At 42.0% G+C, this 20992-nt stretch overlaps 1 protein-coding gene across 1 annotated transcript in view; it reads right to left on the bottom strand.

The window, feature by feature from the left end:
- LOC137518422 (collagen alpha-6(VI) chain-like) overlaps positions 1-20992 on the bottom strand; it is a 61117-nt gene that overhangs the window by 16347 nt on the left and 23778 nt on the right. Inside the window, exons 6-8 of the mRNA XM_068236259.1 lie at positions 16648-17141; positions 9576-9672; positions 290-940 (exon numbers count right to left, since the gene is read on the bottom strand). Of these exons, the coding sequence (XP_068092360.1) occupies positions 290-940; positions 9576-9672; positions 16648-17141 (1242 nt within the window). The remainder of the gene's footprint in view (positions 1-289; positions 941-9575; positions 9673-16647; positions 17142-20992) is intronic.

The following is a 20992-nucleotide window of genomic DNA, read 5'->3' as shown; positions in this document are numbered from 1 at the left end:
GGAACATATATTTAATGTCTAGAAACCTTTATTGCCTGACTCATTCAAATAGCAGTGTCTGCCAACTCACTACAGATGATAAGGCTTCAAGGACAACACATTTTTAAAAGACATAAATGGCAAAGGTTATTCCTTCTGAATGCCCAATCCAGTGACCCTACATGATGTTCTCCATTAAAACTGGTGGCTAATAAAACCAACTCTTCACTTTTACAACCCTGTTTCCAGTTCACATGTATTCTTAAATGTGTAGCATATTTTCTTCAGCAGATTTTCTCAGTGTACTTACGTCTTATGGAATTAATAAAACACTTCATAAATCCAACAGCATATCCAAAGTCTGGTTTGTGAATTCTGCCAAGCTGGAGCAGATGTTGGTCTATGGGAATACTTGGAAGGTCTATCAGTTCGGTGTCATTGTAGGTTTTCCCTGTGAAAATAACAAACAGTGGATATCCTTTGCACTTGGCACTCAGAGAAGCCTCGCTGAGCGTTTCTTTGTCCCATGAGCTTGTCTCTCCAGATACTATTAAGATGATGGCTTTGTGTTTCCTTAGATCTGGTGCAGTGGATAAGACATTCTCAACTGTCCATTGCAAGGTAAAACCCAAGGCAAGAGGACCTCGCAGATGGCCTGTATTTTCTTGTAGGTGCTTCTTCATGAGCAGACTGTCGTCATATGTTGTTAGATCAAACTCTAGATGAGGCTTTTCCTCACTGTTTGGCCTAAATCCAAAGGGTGTATTGCTTACTACAGCCACCCGGTCACCTTTGCTTGAGACATCCAGCTGATCAATCATTGTACTGATGAACCCTTTCGCTGCTTCAAAGTCATCTTGCTTCATGCTGTAGGAACTGTCTAGAAGAAATGCTATGTCCATTGGCTTCCTCTCCAGTGTAAGTGTGTTTGTCAAACACTGAGGATCTGGCTTACATGTATCTGAAAGTAATAATTAAATTACAATGAAAGCAATCAGTACAGACATCTACAACCAAAAGGATGGTTTATACTACAATGTTATGGACTATTCCTGACAAGTGTTGAAGGGAGTCCTTCAGCATCAGACATTGTTAACATTTACTAAGCCAAAGAAAGCGAGTATGTTATATGAGGATCACTGCAGCCATTGCCTGGAGTATAAAGCTTAGTAGTGATGGGTGGGAATCACTTGGCAAAAAACTGAAAAAACATCACAGGTCACATGGCCAGTGCAGGAGGTCTGTGACGATACTTTTATCGGCAAATGCAAAGTGGAAGTGGTAACGCTGACTTCTCTTGTTTACATTTACATTATTCCTTTTTCCCCAGGCTGCTTATTTGTACAATACTGTATATTTAGCACCGGTGCCATTTTTCATGTCTTACAAATGTTATCAGGCATCAACTCAATTGTAACCAGACTGAAGAAAGCAGCCGACCATGGGTTTCACAATGACATATGAAGCATGTGCCGCCGTTTCTTTTACTATATCCAAAGTCAGCGTCACATGGGGCAAAAAACAGGTTTACTATGACAGAAGTTTTATTATATCTCATTTTACTATTGTTTACTATACCAGGCGTTGCTCCCATAGACTTATAATGGAGATTGGCCAGGACCCGGAGAAGCAATTTACTATACCCGAATGATTACTATACTGGAATTTATTCTAACGAGATTATACTTTACTTGTTGACCTAAGCCCATTTAAAAAGGTATTTATAGTAGTTACAGAGGCGCCAGCAGAATAAAAATTAGTAGTCTATTAAAACCAAATAAAAAATTAGGGCACCGGGGTGGATCCATCTACCCAATATATATGTCACAACCACTATATATGGTATCCAGAAAAATATATATTTAATTAGTACTCCACATAAAATTATGCAACGCGTTTCGCGGGTCCCAAGCCAGCTTCCTCAGGCAAATACAAGAGCAGGAGTAACTCCGAGGTTGTGCAGATAGGTGCAGCACCCCTGAGTGGGGACAGGCTGAATATCCCCATATGCGATTGGAGTGGTTGCCTGAGGTCGGCAACCCAGACTTGTGAGTATATCCATATCTGCTGCACAAATTGAAGATTACCTTATATCAACAATAATACACTATTGGGGGTTCTCGGTTGTTCTTTCCTTTTGTCCGTTTAAAAATGGCTCTTGGTCTCTGTCACACCGTTGTATGTCAGTGCGCATGCGCACGCACCCATACCCCATGTGCGCGCACCCGTCCACCCGCTCACACGCCCGCCTGGCTCCCTGGCCCCGTCCTCCTGTCCTAACGGCTGTCCATGCTGCACATGCGCAGTAGTACAAACGCACGCAGGGACAGGATGATGCAGGGACACTTAGGTTTTATAGGATAGGAGAGGGGGGTGGCATTGCTGCACACAGTCAAGCTCAGCATGCTTTTACCTCACAATGCTGCTATACTTATGTATAGCGAGCCCGACATAAAGCATTTTTGAACCTTTCCCTTATACGCCCTTATTGGTCCCTCAACAGACTAGTAGGAATCCTCTTCAGGGTGAGGCTGAAGTCAGCGGTGGAGTGTCAGGGGCTTCGCGGAGGTCTCTGGGGTGTAGATGGTAGAATGGCGGACAATTTCACACACAAAAAAAAGTGCAAAACTGAAACCCTGCTAGTATGATTCTGCTCATGCATTGTTTTTACGGTTATATAAATTATATGGTAATACTGTATATAACCCACAGAAAAATTAGTTTCATATACATAATGTATTAGTATTTTTTTTTTTTGCAAACTCTCAGTCATTCCACCATGGAGTAGAGGCCAACCAGTTTGGACAGGCTTCATCGCAACGCTGTCCCGTTGAGGATGGCCTCACATCGTGGTGTTCAAAAACATTACTAGAAAATAAGAGGAAGAGAAAAAAAGGGATTAAAAAGAAAAACGTGTATGGATGTATGTAGGATGGAAAAGAGGAAAGGGAAAGTGAAGAAGAAAAAAATAAGGAAGAGGCAAGAAAGGTTGGGAGGAAGTGTTAGTTCTAATAATCATATTAGTATTTTAGCCACAAAACAATACACAGTAACAAAGCATTAAAATGCATATTGGCTATGAGGGCATTTATCAATTACAGTTACCAAGGAAAAGCTAGAAATATGTGTAATTTATATCACGTTTTCTGCGTGAATGCACACTTATAAGGCTCGGTTCACACTTGCGTTAAAAAACGATCCATTCACGGAACAGATACTGTACTAATGGAACGGAAGCGAACAGTATAGATGCGACATGTTAATCTATGGAACCGTTCACATCCGTCTGTTCAAACAGATCCGTTCCGTACGTTCCGCTGAACAGACCGCAAGTTTCCTGCAGCACCAATTTTTCCAGACGGCAGAGCCCTGCAGAACGAAAACGGAAGCTATTACATATTTTATCCCAAAAATGATTTGAAGGAGAATGAGTTCTCCTTCAAATCATTTTTGGGATAAGATATGTAAGTATATAATGAAATGTTTTTATATTAATTATATTGCACACTTGGGGTTCACTTATTGAGGTGATGACGTGAAGGTAAGCACGTCCATCTCCTTCTTCATGTATATAATTTTTCAGGGTAATATGACTGATGTGTCTGTGTGGGTAAGCACAGACCACCACTCTGATAGAATAAAATTGCACACATGTACGCACTGTTTGGGTTTTGCACGACTGGTGGAACTGTGTAGGTGAGCGCAGAGCACCTCTCATGATATGTATCCACAGTTTATCGAGGTACACTGATTATCTGATTGGGTCACGCTAGTGGTGGCATGGCCCGGGTGAGTAGACCATGCCCCCTTACTGCACTTGTATGATGTGGGTTCTGATATATATATATATATATGCAGATATACATGCACATATGTATTGTTATACTTATATAAATTCCCATTTTTCTGTTCAATAGATCGTTTAGTGCTTGGTTATTATTTTGCTAATCACAGGAGCCCCTCTTAACCTCCAACTTTCCAGGATATCCAAAGAATGTCGATAGCTACTCACCAACCGCTGTAACTTGTCTACAGCACCTGCGTATATGAGAGAAGCCACTTAATCTTTGTACTGGATCCCCTACTGGTGGTTTATGGAATGGACACTGTACGACATCTGCTGCTTTAAATATGCATATGACTTCTTATGGAAAAGATCATTACCGATCTCTGCTTTCATCTACAAAAATGTACGCTTTTGAAGGCTAACCCTTTTTGGGATTTAATATTGGAGGGGTCTCATTATTGAATGCTACATTATGGACACTACTTGTTTGTGCCAGTTGCGCATATGAAGGACACTGAAATGTGCCCCCCTCACAAATTGATTGTATATCTTTAATAGCTGGTGCCAACACCCAGCTAGAGGGATGTCTCTTACGTGTATTCTGTCTGACAATGTTGTATTTTTGTTCACTATTTTACATTATATTATACCTATATGTATTTACTGTCAAATGCTTTGGTAAGCTTTTTGGGCATCAGCGGCCACCGTAGATTAAAAATAGCAGGAACCAATATGCGTTCCAGTGTGAAAAGCAGTGACTTACTTCCGCTTCTGGATCCAGCTAATATGCAGCCAATCACGTACGATTGAGCGATCTATGGACACGTATACCCATGCGCCCTAGCCGCAAGCGTCATGAAGTACATAATTAGAATCTGCCCTATTAGATAGCTACCCTTACGGTGTCTCACATTTATAAGCGGTCCTTTACCCACAATCCCTCGCTCCTGACGAAGTGGTCACGTGGACCACGCCACGTGTGGAGTGTCTTGTGTGCCTCCCTCCGCCCTGACTCCATTGTTGCTCATGATTTATTATTGGACCCTGTCCTGGGAAAACGTATGTATACCACAATTATATTGTCCATCCCTGTTTGCACTGTTCATCATTAGCACTTTATAATATGTTTGTGAGCATATTTAAACTTTTGTATGTATTCACTGATCATGATCTTTCTATGGACTGATTTGGAATCAATTGGTATACTTGCATGGATGGCATTAGCACTTTAATTATATTTATCAAGATTAGTTATCCTGGACCCGGGTCCTTACACTCCATATTGGGATCTATTGCAGAACCCAGATGGATGCTATGCAGTTTAAAAGGTTTACATTCATTTATAGGAGGTGAGGCACTGTTATTGAATGGTACTTTCCCAGAATCCCCACATTATGTTGTGTAGTGGAGGGTTGCTTTTTTGCAATGCACATCATTTTAAATGGTTTTATAATTCTTGTCTCAGTGTTTGAATAAAGATTATTTTATGTAATATTATGGTGGTGCAGCCCATTTTTGGCCAACTTGCACGCCGCATCATATTAGGAGTGCGGATTTTCTTCTGTATATATTGGAAATGGAAGCTGAAGGGCTGCATTGGGGGCAATGAGAAGACAGAATGTTTCTTCACACTAGTGAAGAAACAAACCTTTCTAAATAGAAAAATCCACTTGGGGGTGGGGGTCTGTGCTGTGGGGGATGTGGGGAAACGGAACAGAAAATGAGTGGCAAGGGAGTGGCCACAGATCCTATCGAACGGTTAATAGATTCGTTTTTACAGATCCGTTTGCCACTCCAACGTAAGTGTGAACCGGGCCTCAGTCTTTCGCAGACAGAGACCTATCCAGCTTTCTACAGAACACATGAACCTTGGCTTAGCTTGTAACATAGTATACATGTGAAGAAATGTCTGTAGTTTTTAGCTAGGGGTGTTATGATGCTTCCATTTTAATTTGGGTAACCATGTTGGTAGGATAATAAAGGGTAAATATAAGAAGTATTCAGTAAATCAGGTAAGCGGTGGAAACATTTGCCACCAGGCCAGGTTTGCACGTCTACAATACATCTGTTCTCCAATCTTCTTCAGCACAGGAGTACTGCAGTAATTCCAGATTTCTATCATGTATGTTGTAGCCCGTAAAAGGACAACTGAAGCGAGAGTTATATGGCGGCTTCCATATTTATTTCCTTTTAAGCAATTACTGTTGCCTGTCCTGCTGATCCTCTACCTCTAATACTTTTAGCCATTGACCCAGAACATGCATAAGATCAGGTGGTGTTTCTGAAATTATTGTCAGAACTGATGAGATTAGCTGCATGCTTGTTTCATATGTTATTCAGACACTACTGCAGCCAAATAGATCAGCAGGGCTGCCAGGCAACTGGTATTGTTTAAAGAGGAGCTGTAAAGAGAAATTCAAAATGGACTCCTAGAGAGTGATTTATGAGTAAAGGAAGAAGAAATAGGGGAAGGTTAAAAATAAAGCTTCCCATCCTCGCAATGATGTGCAGTAAAAATGCCATACTCAGCATAGGGGGAAATCATTTTTACTCCTGGCAGAGTAACAGGTTTTTTTTTCTTTATTCCAGCAGTTGTAAACTAGAGTGAAGGCTGTAACCACCTTTTTTTTAACTGACTGATGTCATCTGTAGGCGCCCAATGGATGTGTGGAGAGAAGTACAGTTAGAAAACAGGTTGAAAGAGGCTAAAAGAGAAGCGCATGTTGTCTGTTTTTAGCAGTTTTAATAACTAATTTCAGCAGAGTAATGGCCTATTTCCACTACATGCGGATTCTGGATGCAGAAAAACTGACTCCAATGAAAGCCTATGGGCCTGTCTCCACTAAACGCGATTTTTCTGATGCAGATTTTCCCCTAGGCATTCATTGGAGTCAGTTTTTCTGCATCCATTCTGCATCAATTCTGCATCCAATCTGGGTGTAGTGGAAATAGCCCTGTATTTACCTGCGGCATGTCAATTAGCCAGCGCTCCCCGCCTCTGTCCCCACCGCTGTGAGCTTCCTCCAATTGGAAGCTAAATCGTGACTTCCTGGGGGACTAGAGGTGGCCATAGCGAAATACAGAGCCATGTTATTATGCAAAGGACATGCCTCTGTGTTCTCTTCAGATTTAAAATACCCGCCTTGGGTTCTCTTTAAGTCTGAAAAAAAGCAGTTTAACTTACCCGGGGCTTCTTGCAACCTCCTGTAGTCAACCTGTGCGCGCTGTACTTCCACTACCCTCTAGTCAGCAGCGGTGACCCCTCAAAGCTAGCCAGCCACGCGCCTCCTCATCACGTCCTTGTGCACGGCAACATTCTGCACATGCAAAGTAAGGGAAAAGCACTAATGCGCATGCGCAGAATGCTTCCGGCATAGGGAGCATAATCAGGGTGCAAGTGGCTCGGGGCCGCACATGCGCAGTAGCCTGCAACTGGCCACCTTTGAGGGGGTCATCACTTTTGGCTGGAGGGTCGCGGAAGGACGGAGCTGGAACAGGATGAATTCAGGGGGCTGCAAGAAGCCCTGGGTAAGGCCCTGTTTATCAGTTGGTACGCATTTTTTCTTCTTCTCAATAGCAGTGGATTATGAAAAAGACTTCAGTTAGAACGTGTTGTGTGAAAGGTGTCATAGGAAAACATGGGACTTACTTTAACTAACTATAACTGAGAGCAACTGGTTAAAGAGAACCTGAACTGAAAATAAAAAGTAAAAATAACCATACACAGGTCATACTTACCTCCTGTGTAGTCTACTCCTCAATCTCTCTCTGCTCTCCCGCATCCTGTTTGTCCACTGTGATCAATGGAATTTTCAGTCCTCCTTTTAAAAATGGCCACTATCCCATAACTGCTTCCTGGTCAGCACACTGTTAAACTGTAATATCACCCACTTGAGCCATAGAGAAAAATTGACATTACATTGCACATCAGTTGTAACTGACAGCAGCTGATATGTAACTGACAGCAACTGGTATATTTCAGTTCTGACAAAATATTGTCAGAACTGGAATGGATCACAGTAAGAAGAAAATGCTGTGCTTCTGAGAGGAACTGTTAGTGAGGTACTTGTGTAGCGTGTATCAAAAAAGGGCGCCTGGAAAAAGGGTGCGGGATATAGCCGAAATTATAAGTTGTAATGTAAAACAATATTTTTTTTTTTATAGCTTATAAATGAAAATATAGTGCTAAATCGGTTCAATAAACGGAAATGAAGCGGCAAAATACCGTCTATAACAACAAACGAATTCAGAAATGAAACTTCAAATAGCGTCTATAACTAAAAAACGATATTTACACTTGTATTAAGCATAGTAATACAATGGTAGATCTTACAGGTATTTTACTGCAATTATACCTAACTGTAGGCTCTCCCTATCCCTAACCCCCCCCCCTCCCTTTGTGTAAATATACATAATTTAATAAATTGTGTATATTACAAATATTGTACTGTAACTATACCTATCCCTACTCTCACACATAACCCTCCCTGTACCTATCCCTAACCCCTAGACCCCCCCCAGTGGTGCCTAACCCTAACCACCCCCCTGGTGGTGCCTAACCCTAACCACCCCCCTGGTGGTGCCTAACCCTAACCACCCCCCTGGTGGTGCCTAACCCTAACCACCCCCCTGGTGGTGCCTAACCCTAACCACCCCCCTGGTGGTGCCTAACCCTAACCACCCCCCTGGTGGTGCCTAACCCTAACCACCCCCCCTGGTGGTACCTAACCCTAAACACCCCCCCCCCCTGGTGGTGCCTAACCCTAACCACCCCCCCTGGTGGTGTATATTGTACTGTAACTATACCTATCCCTACTCTCACACAGAACCCTCCCTGTACCTATCCCTAACCCCTAGACCCCCCTGGTGGTGCCTAACCCTAAGACCCCCCCTGGTGGTGCATAACCCTAACCACCCCCCTGGTGGTGCCTAACCCTAACCATCCCCCTGGTGGTGCCTAACCCTTACCTTCCCCACTGCACATACACCCTTACACACATATAAACAATAATATATTTAATCCTTAAAATACTTCACTATAAATAACTATAGCCTCATAGCCTCTCATAATACTAACAAACACAGTGAAATCTCTACTCAGCTCTGCAGCATGAACAGAGCTCAGCACCTCACACAGCAAGCTTGTGCTGTCTCTGCACACTTCTACCTTGAGCCTGTCCTACAGTGAAGACAGCACAGCCAGGGCCGGTTCTATAACAGTGGGGCCCCCGGGGCAGAATAAATCCAGGGGCCCCACAATAGACCAAAAAGCAGCATTTGGGGCCCTTTTTTGCAACAGATTTCCCTCCTGAGTCCCTGGGCTGGCTGCTCACCATCAATCCCAATCACCACCCAACTTAACTGTGCTTCCTGGGCCCCTGCAGAGTCTTTGACAGTGTAGCTTCTCACCTGCCCCCCAGCAGCACAGATGAGATGCTATTCTGCCAAAGACTCTGCAGAGGCCCCAGGGATCAACAGTTAAGATGCGAGGGAGATGCCTTAGGGTCCCCTACAGGCTTTGGGGCCATGGGGCAATTGCCCCCTTTGCCTCTATGGTAGCGCCGGCCCTGAGCACAACTGCCACTATCCAGAAGACTGTGCTTCCTAGACTTAATTAATATACAGCTGCAGATCTGTGGCCTCAGGGGGCGGGGCTAATGTCTTAAAGCCCCGCCTATCTGAACAGTGTATGGCCAGCTTTATTTCTATTTATCAGATGTAGAGCTAAGCCAAGATCTGTTGCTTCACTAGAATAGGATAGGAAGAATGGGGGTGTGAGGTGAAATCCTGGTGCTTTGATAAAACTTACCAAGACAAACAGTGCAGGCCTGCAGTGTGTCTATTGATGGCTTATAGTCGCCACTTCGTGGAATATTCATCGTTAGGAAAGTCCCTGTATCATCCATCTGTTGCAATAAAACAGTGTCCATTAGTTCAAACTCTTATAAATTAAAGTTTATAAAGCAAATTAATATTATGCAATTTAAGGCTGTGTTATACTGAAAACTGCAAACGCAGTGCAATATTACATTTACACTACTCTGCGATTGTGTTTGCATTTTTACTGGCTGCTTGGAACACAAATACAGAAGAAATGTAACATGCAGAGTGTTGGGCAAAATCAAATGGAGTTATATTATAAAAGGGCGCCTGCAATTTTACTTAGTTTGCTGATGTCCTTGCGCTTTGCAATCTGCATGCGATCTGAAATGGCTCGTAAATCATAGCAAATGACTTCACTAGCAATCACTTTTGTACTGTACTTAGTTTGTAGTATAGAACAGCCCTAATCAGTGTTTGCTAAATAACATAGGAATCTCAGTAGGTATTTTCCACTACCATGATTCGATTTTTACAAAAGTGCAATTGCGCTGCGGAGTGATTTTTACCACAGTTTTGCAATACATTGCATAGCAAAATCACGATCGCAATCGCAGAAAAAAATTAGGGACTTGCTGAATCGCAATCGCTAGCGATTGTTAGTGGAAAAGGGCCCTAGGCCCAGAAGTGTTCCTAGCAGACAAATGCATGGCACATTTTTCCTGTGTTTTCTCCTTGGGTTCCAAGCATCCAGGGAAAAACGCAGCAAAATGACCTTGAAATCTCATTGCATTTGCAATTGTAAGCACAGTGGGGTTTCTTTACAATTTTACAGTGCGATTTTGCTGCAATTTGTCTGTGATTGCATTTTGCAAAATTTTATGTCCGCTAAGAACACAAGGAGAAATGCAGCATGCAGGACATTTGTGATCAGGCGGAATCTGATTGCACTCGGATTGCAGTAGGTTGCTGCGATTTTCTTCACTTTAAAGAGGCCCTTGCGTTTTGCGATCTGCAAAATGCAGCGAATTGCATCTAGTATAAAATAGTTCGAACTCTTTGTCTGGCAGCAAACATATGGTTTGGAGTTTGTGCAAAGGCCTGTGTATAGGTTTCTCTAATGTTGTTGGCATCATTTCTGGTGATTGTTCTGGTACAATTCCTTTTGTGTCTGCAGAAACCTCAGTGAATGCATGGAGCAGCAGATTGCATGTCTGTCCCTCTCCATACAGCAGCACATACACTCATTCCAGCTCATGCATGCATTCTAAAACTTGAATTATCAAATTTCAGGTCCCGCCCTGTGCCTATTTTACTTCAGAAAGGCTCCTCCAGATTAACAGCTCTATATAATCTAAGGACCAGGGCCGGATTTCTGCAAAGGCCACAAAGGTCACGGCCTAGGGCGGGAAAAAAATCAGAAGGATAAAAGGGCGGCAGGACCTGAGAGAGATAAGAGGCTGCATGTCAAAATAAATCATTTCTCCTGCTCCAAAGCGCCCCGGCTTTGCTGCACACACACAGTCAGAATTCCAGAGCTCCGTGTATTTTCCTTACTTCGTGGTGTGCGATGAGACAGTGCTATCTACTGAACATACACGCTTCAGTTTATTGCCAGGGGTGAGAGAATAGACAATTTCTGATCCAGTAAAAGTAAACATTTTAACAGAATTATTTCCACTTTACAACTCAAGCTGGGCTAAACAATGTATTGCTGGTCAGATTCTGTTAATGACTTGAGCCATTCCTTCTCCTCTCTCCCCCTGGATTGTAAATCTTAAACAGATAAGGGTTTTTTTTTCCTTAGAGAGATTTATGGCAGCCCCTTCTAAGCTAAGTCTTAACCCCTTGCTGGCTCATTTTAAAGGCAGCAGTAGTCTAGTATGAGATAGACAACTTCTCTATAATTATAATTACAAATGTACTGTTGTATACTTTTGTATTGTTACATTCTGTTTTGTATACCAAAAGTAATAACATACACTAAAAATTAAAAAAATATATATTTGTACCGTGTTGGCAAACAGTAAAAAAACACCTGTGAAAGAATCAGTACAATAAATACTATAAAATAAATGCAACAGATCTGTGATTACAGAAGAGCAGAGAGGGAGATGAATGCCGCTCTGCTACTTCATGCCTGGTACACACCATGCAATTTGCCATCAGATAGATGGGTTCAAATTGATTATTTCTGACAGATCTAATCTGATTTCTGATCATTTTTCTAATCGACTTTGTATAAGTGATCGGAAAATCGATTTAACCCATCTATCTGGTGCGTACCAGGCATTAGGGACTCACTGCTCTAACAGGAAAAACAATCATTCATCATTTTTCAGAGAGAAAACATTCATATGTATCCTGCAAACAAGTGATCGTTAAGGCTCATACACATATCAGACTATAGTCTTTGGAAAAAGAAAGATCACAGTCCAAGCTTACCACCCTTCATGTAGTATGAGAGCCATACCTTCACAGTCTTTTCTATGGAGCTGAACTCCCCATCAGAAAAAATCTTTGCAAGATTCTGCACACACAGATGCTGTACAGACACAAAAGATCAGTATCTGCAAAAGATCTGTTCCTGCCACAGATCCGTTCCTGCAAATTGCATTCATAGTCTATGAGATCTGCAGATCATCATACACACCTTGTTTAACTGACATTCATCTGCAGATCAGACAATCATCTGCAGATCTGAAAATCCATCCTGGTGGATCGGATCTGCAGATGAATGTCTGTTAAATAAGGTGTGTATGATGATCTGCAGATGTCATAGACTATGAATGCATTTTGCAGGAACAGATCTTTTGCAGATACTGATCTTTTGAATGTGTACAGCATCTTTGTGTGCAGCATCTTGCAAAGATTTCTGTCTGATGGGGAGTTCAGCTCCATAGAATAGACTGTGTAGGTATGGCTCTCATACTACATGGAAGGGGGTAAAATTGGTCTGTGATCTTTCATTTTCCTAAAGGCTCATACACACATCAGACCACAGTCTTTGGAAAATGAAAGATCACAGACCAATTTTACCCCCTTCCATGGAGTCCGAGAGCCATACCTACACAGTCTATTCTATGGAGCTGAACTCCCCATCAGATAAAAATCTTTGCAAGATGCTGAACACGTTCAAAAGATCAATATCTGCAAAAGATCTGTTCCTGCAAAAGATCCGTTCCTGCAAAATGCATTCATAGTCTATGATATCTGCAGATCCTCATACACACCTTGTTTAACAGACAATTATCTGCAGATCAGACAATCATCTGCAGATCTGAAGATCCATCCTGGTGGATCTGATCTGTAGATGAATGTTTGTTAAACAAGGTGTGTATGAGGATCTGCAGATATCATAGACTATGAATGCATTTTGCAGAAACGGATCTTTTGCAGGAACAGATCTTTTGCAGATACTGATCTGTTGCATGTGTACAGCATCTTTGTGTGCAGCATCTTGCAAAGATTTCTGTCTGATGGGGAGTTCAGCTCCATAGAATAGACTGTGTAGGTATGGCTCTCATACTACATGGAAGGGGGTAAAATTGGTCTGTGATCTTTCATTTTCCTAAAGGCTCATACACACATCAGACCACAGTCTTTGGAAAATGAAAGATCACAGACCAATTTTACCCCCATCCATGGAGTCCGAGAGCCATACCTATACAGTCTATTCTATGGAGCTGAACTCCCCATCAGATAAAAATCTTTGCAAGATGCTGAACACGTTCAAAAGATCAATATCTGCAAAAGATCTGTTCCTGCAAAAGATCCGTTCCTGCAAAATGCATTCATAGTCTATGATATCTGCAGATCCTCATACACACCTTGTTTAACAGACAATTATCTGCAGATCAGGCATTCATCTGCAGATCTGAAGATCCATCCTGGTGGATCTGATCTGTAGATGAATGTTTGTTAAACAAGGTGTGTATTAGGATCTGCAGATATCATAGACTATGAATGCATTTTGCAGAAACTGATCTTTTGCAGGAACAGATCTTTTGCAGATACTGATCTGTTGAATGTGTACAGCATCTTTGTGTGCAGCATCTTGCAAAGATTTCTATCTGATGGGGAGTTCAGCTCCATAGAATAGATTTTGTAGGTATGGTCCTCATACTACATGGAAGGGGGTAAAATTGGTCTGTGATCCTTCATTTTCCAAAGACTATGGTCTGATGTGTGTATGCACCCTGAGTGTGTGTGTGTGTGTGTGTGTGTGGGGGGGGGGGTTGGTGGTACCGGGCCTAGGGCACTGGGAAGTCCAAATCCGGCCCTGCTAAGGACGATCTCTTTCATTTTTTTCTGGGACTGTTAACACATCATGGCGTTCTATAATCACATTGCAGATACTGTACAAGAGTGACTGCAATTCCAATAGTATTCCTTCCTGGCCTTATAGGGGAATATCAACCAACGGATATTTATGATCCAGGCAAAACTCATTCAAAAATAAAACTTCATGTTTTATTCCATCCTCATAAGGAATCAATTGAAATTGGCATAATTGTATAAAATTTACTTATTATCATATTAGATCAGTAAGAAGGTGTGGAGGAAGGTTTTTCATTGCAATCTGGGCTTTCTCAAGACCGATGGTCTTTATTACAGTAGGTAGACAAAAATTTGACAGATCTATAAAATTGTGAACCAGTCCATCTCCTTATGGGTAATTCTCATTATTGCCTTATTCTTTACAAATACACTCCATGGAAAGGATCTGGATGGCCTCCCTACATATTTGTACACTATTTACTATTTTGGCAGTTTGATTGAGCAACTGCCATTCTGTAAGTGCTTTTGAAAATAATGAATACCCTGACAATCCCCTGTAAGGGGATGGACTACTCCAAAACCCGTCAGATATGTCAATTTTTTACTACCAACTACTAAGTGGCAGCAAAAAAAAATCTGTATTTGCGTAAACTCCAATTACACTTAATCAGTTGGTGTGCGTTAGTACGCGTTTTTCCATAGCAGTGCTTTGGGAAGAAGATTTCAGTTAAAAGGCGTATAGTGTAAAAGAGGCCATAGGGAAACATGGACATTACTTTAAAAATCAGTTTTATTTCAGTTATAACTGAGACCAATTAATTAAGTGTAAAAGGGCCCTAAGTGGCAGCAAAAAAAAATCTGTATTTGCCGCTGTATAAGACGCTCCAGAATATAAGATGCACCCAGGTTTAGAGGGCAAAAACCAAGGAAAAAATATATATTTACTAAACCTGGTACATCCATGTTCCAGGAGAATATTTTATCCCCATGTGTCCTCCTGTTTTCACCACGCCTCACCCATGTGTCATTATGTCTCCCCATGTGTCCTCCTGTATCCCCATGTGTCCTTCTGTATCCCCATGTGTCCTCCAGAATCCCTATGTGTCCTTCTCCATGTCTGCCATGTCCCCCATGTGTCCCACAAGCCTCCCCATGTGTCCTCCATTTTCCCTCCTGTCTCCCCATGGGTCCTCCTGTGTCCCCTCCCCTGCCTGCCAACCTCTCTCTCTCTCTCTTGTGTCTCCTGCCCCCACCACCACCGGGTGTAGCGTGTGTAGCAGCTGCTTACCTATCCATGCACCCATGATGAATGCAGACATCCGTCTCCCCTATACTTCTCGCAATAGCAAGTGGTTTGAACTGATGACGCGATCATTTCAAGCCACTTACTAGATCAAGATGTGGAGAGGAGGTGGATGTCTGCAATCCTCACGAGCACATGGATAGGTAAGCAGCTGCTACACACGCTACATCCAGGGGGCCAGGAGATGCCAGGGGAGGGAGGGAGGGAGGCATGCAGGGGGGAACGGCAAACTGCACACACAGGCAGGGAATCCCCGACGTGCTGGCACGTCAGGGGTTCGTATAGGCGGTATTTCATAAGTCAGGGATTCCCTGCCTTTGCCGTATAAGATGCAGGGACTTTTTCTCCCCATTTTTTGGGGAGAAAAAGTGTGTCTTATTCGGCAGCAAATACGGTAATTCAAAGTGCATTTTACACTGGAGCAAATGTATTTCATAAATGTGTGCGTAGACATGGACTTGACATGAATTACATTTTTTTGAGATAGTGATCCTTTAAGAAGAAGAAGGGTTTACAAGCATGCATACCTATGAAATCGTCACGCAGTCAGTTGGGTGCAGGATTAGCCAAATGACAGCTCACCCTGCTGCTGCTGAAATTCCGGGCGGCATTAAATACTATTCCCCATCCGAGTCGCAGCAACTTGGAGGGAGAAGAAATTTGGGGTCCATCTATAACCGACACCCAAATTACATTGAAAATCCCGCTACACTGATATAGACATTATAATTTTATGTCTAGACGGTGCCCTGCTTGGGCAATATGCGGCTGTGAACACGCACTGAAATGACCTGTCTCGCTACAGGCAAAGGGTCTTAGACATCTTAAAAATAGTGATTGTTTACCGTCCTGAACTTAAATGTGACATTAAAGCGAAAAAAAAAACGTATGATATAATGAATTGTATGTATAGTACAGATAAGGAATAGAACATTATAACAAAGAAATTAGTCTCATATTTTCATTTTTCAGTTATATAGCGTTTTTTTTATAGCATTGCATCATATTGTTAAATTTGCAGTTTGCTCTGTATAGTTTAAAATACAGAGTGTGGTTTGCAGAGCTAATGACCCTTTGAACTTCTCTCACTGAATCTTATCTGATGCTGTCTATCACTGTTTCTTTGACGTATAATGCTCCAGAAATCAGCAACCAATTTGGCTGTGGAGCTCAGAGCTGCATAGAGAACAGCTGAAGATTCTTAACTCGTCCTGTAATGGAAACAATATATGACTTGTTTCTTTGCTATTAATGTTCTATTTCTTAGCTGAACTACACATACAATTCATTATTTCATAAGTTTATTTTCTCTTCAGGTGTCCTTTAATAATGTGTGATGACCTTTATCTGATACCTAGTCTCCACATCACTCAACTTTGTGAGGTGCCCATTGAGCCTAAATTGTAGGCAACTATTTTAAAATGTAGCAGTTAGCAATAGCCAAAATGTACACTAAATATGCAACATAGATTCATACCGAAAAAGCCTGTGTTATAGCAGGTACAGGGTTGAATGTAATGACTGCTGGTATAATCCCAAGAGCTTTATATTCCATCACTGCAGTGTTGATGGCATCCACATCTTTGGAAGGACCATTGCTGAAAAACACTGCAATCTTCCTTGCAGTGGAACTCTGAAGAGATCTCTTGAAGATATTTCTGGCCACAAACCTCATGCTGTTTCCAATGTTACGGCTTCTAGAGGACATTTTCAAAGGTATGTTCTTCACCGCTGTTAGGAGTTTCTCTTGGCTATGAAAGTCATAAAACCGTATCAGATAATTGGTATATGTGTCATAGGCCACCACTGCTACTCTGGCTCCCACGGGGCAGTTGCTTTCCCTGATTGTGATTCTGCTCAGCATATATGTGACCATTTCAATCATTCTTGTGTAGATTGCTTGTGTCATACCACTGGCGGCGTCTAGAGCAAAGACCAGCTCTGTTGGGTAGGCAGGGCAGGTTGGTTTTCCTAAACAAAATAAATAAAGGATCAGCTATGTTTCGCAGTTCCATGAAACAGACTTAGCAGTAAGAAAATTGCTACTCCATGACTAATATTCACATTGGAATGGCTGATTCTCAGTATTGGTTGATAGAACCCCTAAGTTCTCTAAATGCCACTTAAATATGTAAGTCTGTGCTGTCTTTATGTGTGGACTCCAGTGCCCTGTTGGGGAAATGGAAGTTACCCAGTGGGAGTTTCCAAGAAGTAGGCTTTAATTGATATAAAAGATGAGCAAGACTAAAGGCTTGTACACACATCCACTTTTCCAACCAACTATCGTTCACACTTATTGCTCAGATGTTAATTTGAGACCTGTGCAGGGCCAGATTTGTACTCTTTACCGCCCCAGGCCACTGTCACCAGCCCCCCCCCCCCCTTCAGTATAGGTAGCGAGATGACCTTTCCCCCTTCCCTCTAGTATAGGCAGCCGGATGACCCCTCCCCCCTTCCCTCAAGTATAGGTGGCCAGATGACTCCCTTAACCCCTCCCCCCTTTTCAGTATAGGTAGCCAGCTCGCCTTCACACCACAGCAGCCATCTGTGTCACTCATTTCTCTGCTCATCTCCAGTGCAGAAGCTTCCTCTCCCCCTCTGTCTCCAAAGCTGCCCAAGTCCGTAGCCGCCGGCCACAATGCAAATGTGCACAGAAAGCAAGGTGGCCGCTGCACAGGTGGCTAGCAGCAGAGTACTGCGGTCAGGAGCACGCCTGATCTCCCTGAATTGCAGCATTTGCAAGCTTGCAAATGCTGCACCAGTTTAGCCTGCTGCTTTGCTGCCCTTCCTCCTGTGGAGGCCTTGGCCTAAATCCGGCCCTGGACCTGTGGATGCCCAAACGACAAACTGATAAGAGGCGGTTTGCCCCATCCAACAACTGTCAAGTCATTGCATGTGTACAAACAACTTCTAGTCGTTTGACCAACTGATCGACATGCAAACATATACAGTCCTTTGATCCAGTCCATTTTTTGTTTGATGTGTACAGTGGAGATCAGACAATAGCCGCCATTAGCAAGTTGGTTAAACGACATGTAAATTAGTTAATCGGCCTCTTTGTTGGTCAGTGTGTACAGGACGTTTGAACATCTTGTTTGCTCTTAAAGTTGTTCAAAAGACCAAACCAAACCGCATCAGGCATTAAGTTGGACATGTGTACGAACCTTTAGCAATGTGCACTAAATCCACTTTATTTTCCCTGTTGAACTGCCTAAGAAACAATGTATAGGTTGACAAGACTGACCACTCTCTATATCCTTAAAAACTGTGATTCTACATGGAACAAAATATTTTGAAGGCTTGAGGCTGAATGGGTTAAATAGTTATAATAGTTTCAACCTTAGAAAGTATAAAACTTTTCTTACCTTTGCAACAGGCTGAAAGAAGAAGAAAGAGGCATTAATATTTTACAGTACATCACATTCTAACATACTTGTTACTATGATAGATCTTCTTCGACTCTAATTTATTTGAGCCACAAGGTAAAATTCCTCATTAATCTCTCTTTCTGATAGTTTTTGCTGTTATACTTGGACAAATGCCTAGGCACAGCTATTGCACAATTCCATAATTCATGGTCCATAGGAAGGAATAGCAATGTGTGTTATCACAGATACCCTTCAACATTCTACAGAGTTATGAAGGATCACATTTCTAAATGATGATAATCTTCTCCTGCTGGGCTCTATTATTATGTACAGGCTCCCCCTTGTAATGCCTATCCTAGTCTAGTATTTTCATAGAGCAAACAATTATTTTCTTTCTGACTTTAATTAACTTGGATGACAACGACACAACCGAGAATACAGGTGTAGAATACCGGTGCTTTCCAATAAGTAAACACAAATCACAGTCAGGCTGCCAAATATATCACATCCACTTCAATGTCATCGAAACACATGTAGCTCAAATCCACAGCACTTGGACTTAAATGCTGGCCTGCAGTCACCCAAAAGTGCTCCACATATACAGGTGACCATCACCAAGACAAAGTAAAGGAATCAATAGTCAAAATGTTTCAAAATACTGGAAATTGGGCAAATTGTTGACTTGAATCATACTGGTTATATAGTGTATTTTGATACACAATATGCTGTTGATACTCTAAGGGTCCTTGTTGCAAGGGCTCACAATGTATTTGTTTACTGTTTTTATTGTTGTGACGTTTATATAAAATGCTGTGAATCTTTTTTGGAACATTTTGACCTCTGGTTCCTTTCCTTGTCTTGGTGATGGTCACCTGTAAATGTGGAGCACTTTTGCATGACTGCAGGCCAGCATTTACAGTAAGTCCAAGAACTGAGGATTTATGCTACATGAATTACACAACTGAATCAACTGTATAGCAAATAACAATCAGGACTTTTGGCTAAGCGTTTAAGTGTTGTACTTGTATTTAATGAGGCTCTAATCAGTAAAGGGACATGCGTACATTATTTATTTATCCCTTCTTTTAGGATACAGGTATGCTAAGCCCAGTATGTACTGTATAAGATGTTAAACTGTGATTAAACTAATAGTAAACAAGTTACAGTGTGTTCTGACCTCTGCTTGAATAATGTGTGAAGTTTTGAATCAAGATGATACCATTTATTGGCTTAAAAGAAAAAGAATACGCTTTCGACTAATCAGACATCTTCATACTCAGTTGCTGTATGCTGACATGATGTTAGAACAGACAGCATATATACCATGTTGTTAGCATACAGGAATTGAGTCTGATGAAGGCTAATTAGCCAAAAGTTTACTCTTTTTCTTTTAAGCTTCTATTATAGAAAAAAGCAAAACCTGTAGTACAAGTACACTACACTATTAAATTTAATTATAAATTATTTTAAACACTGTTAAGGAAGAATATACTATGCTGTAAACAAAAGTACAGTATATACTTAACTATAAGTCGAGAAATGTAGGACTGACTCACAGTATAAAAGTAAGTGTGTGTGTGTGTGTGTGTGTGCGGGGGGGGGGGGGGGGGGGAGTCGCCTTATCTGCACTTACAGCCAGGATTGGGAAGCAGCCTCAATTTGGTCCCCTCTCTGCAGCTCTGAAGCAGTTTCTCTGGCTCCTTCCTCACACCCACCATAACCTAAATGTCTCTGCCCACGCCCCCCCCCCCCCTGGTAACACAATGTAGTGATCCCAACACAGAAGTCCCGTTCCTCACCTAGCTAGCACTGGGCACTGTATCCTCTTGCGTACTTTGCTCACGCTGGTCTGCATAGCACACTCCCAATGTCACATGACATAGGAAACTGAAGGCGCACTATTCAGACCAGCATGAGAAAAGGATGCAGCGCCCGGCGCTAGCTTGGTGAGGGACGGGACTTCCGTGTCAAGCTCACTACATTGTATTACCAGGTGAGATCAGGAAACAGAGACTGAGAGGCAGAGAAGCTAACAGCTTCACCGCTGCGAGGAGGGAGGTTTATACGGGGAAGTGGAGGGCATTTGAGGATTTGCGCCTGGACAGTAATCTGCACAGACAGCATTTGATTGCATGACAATGTATAATTCTGCTTCTAAATACTTCTCAGTAAATACAAAATCATCAAACTGTTTCATGGATAGGAACTGTAAACTCTTTATGCCTTTTTGCCACCCCACCCACATGTGCCCCATCCTTCCCATACAATATATATATCCTCTTCGCATATTTGAATTCAAACCCTAGTGCAGCCTTCCATTTTTTGTGAATGGCATTACAGTTTTGTGCAATTAATTAGTTATGCATATAGTTTCGATTAAAAATGACCCATGTGTATGAATCACTGTTAAGTCCTAAACACAAAGTGCTTAATTAAAGCACAGATGCTGTTTCT

The sequence above is a fragment of the Hyperolius riggenbachi genome, chromosome 5, assembly GCF_040937935.1.
Source record: "Hyperolius riggenbachi isolate aHypRig1 chromosome 5, aHypRig1.pri, whole genome shotgun sequence".
NCBI classification, from domain to species: domain Eukaryota; kingdom Metazoa; phylum Chordata; class Amphibia; order Anura; family Hyperoliidae; genus Hyperolius; species Hyperolius riggenbachi.
This window is presented reverse-complemented; position numbering and strand designations above follow the sequence as displayed.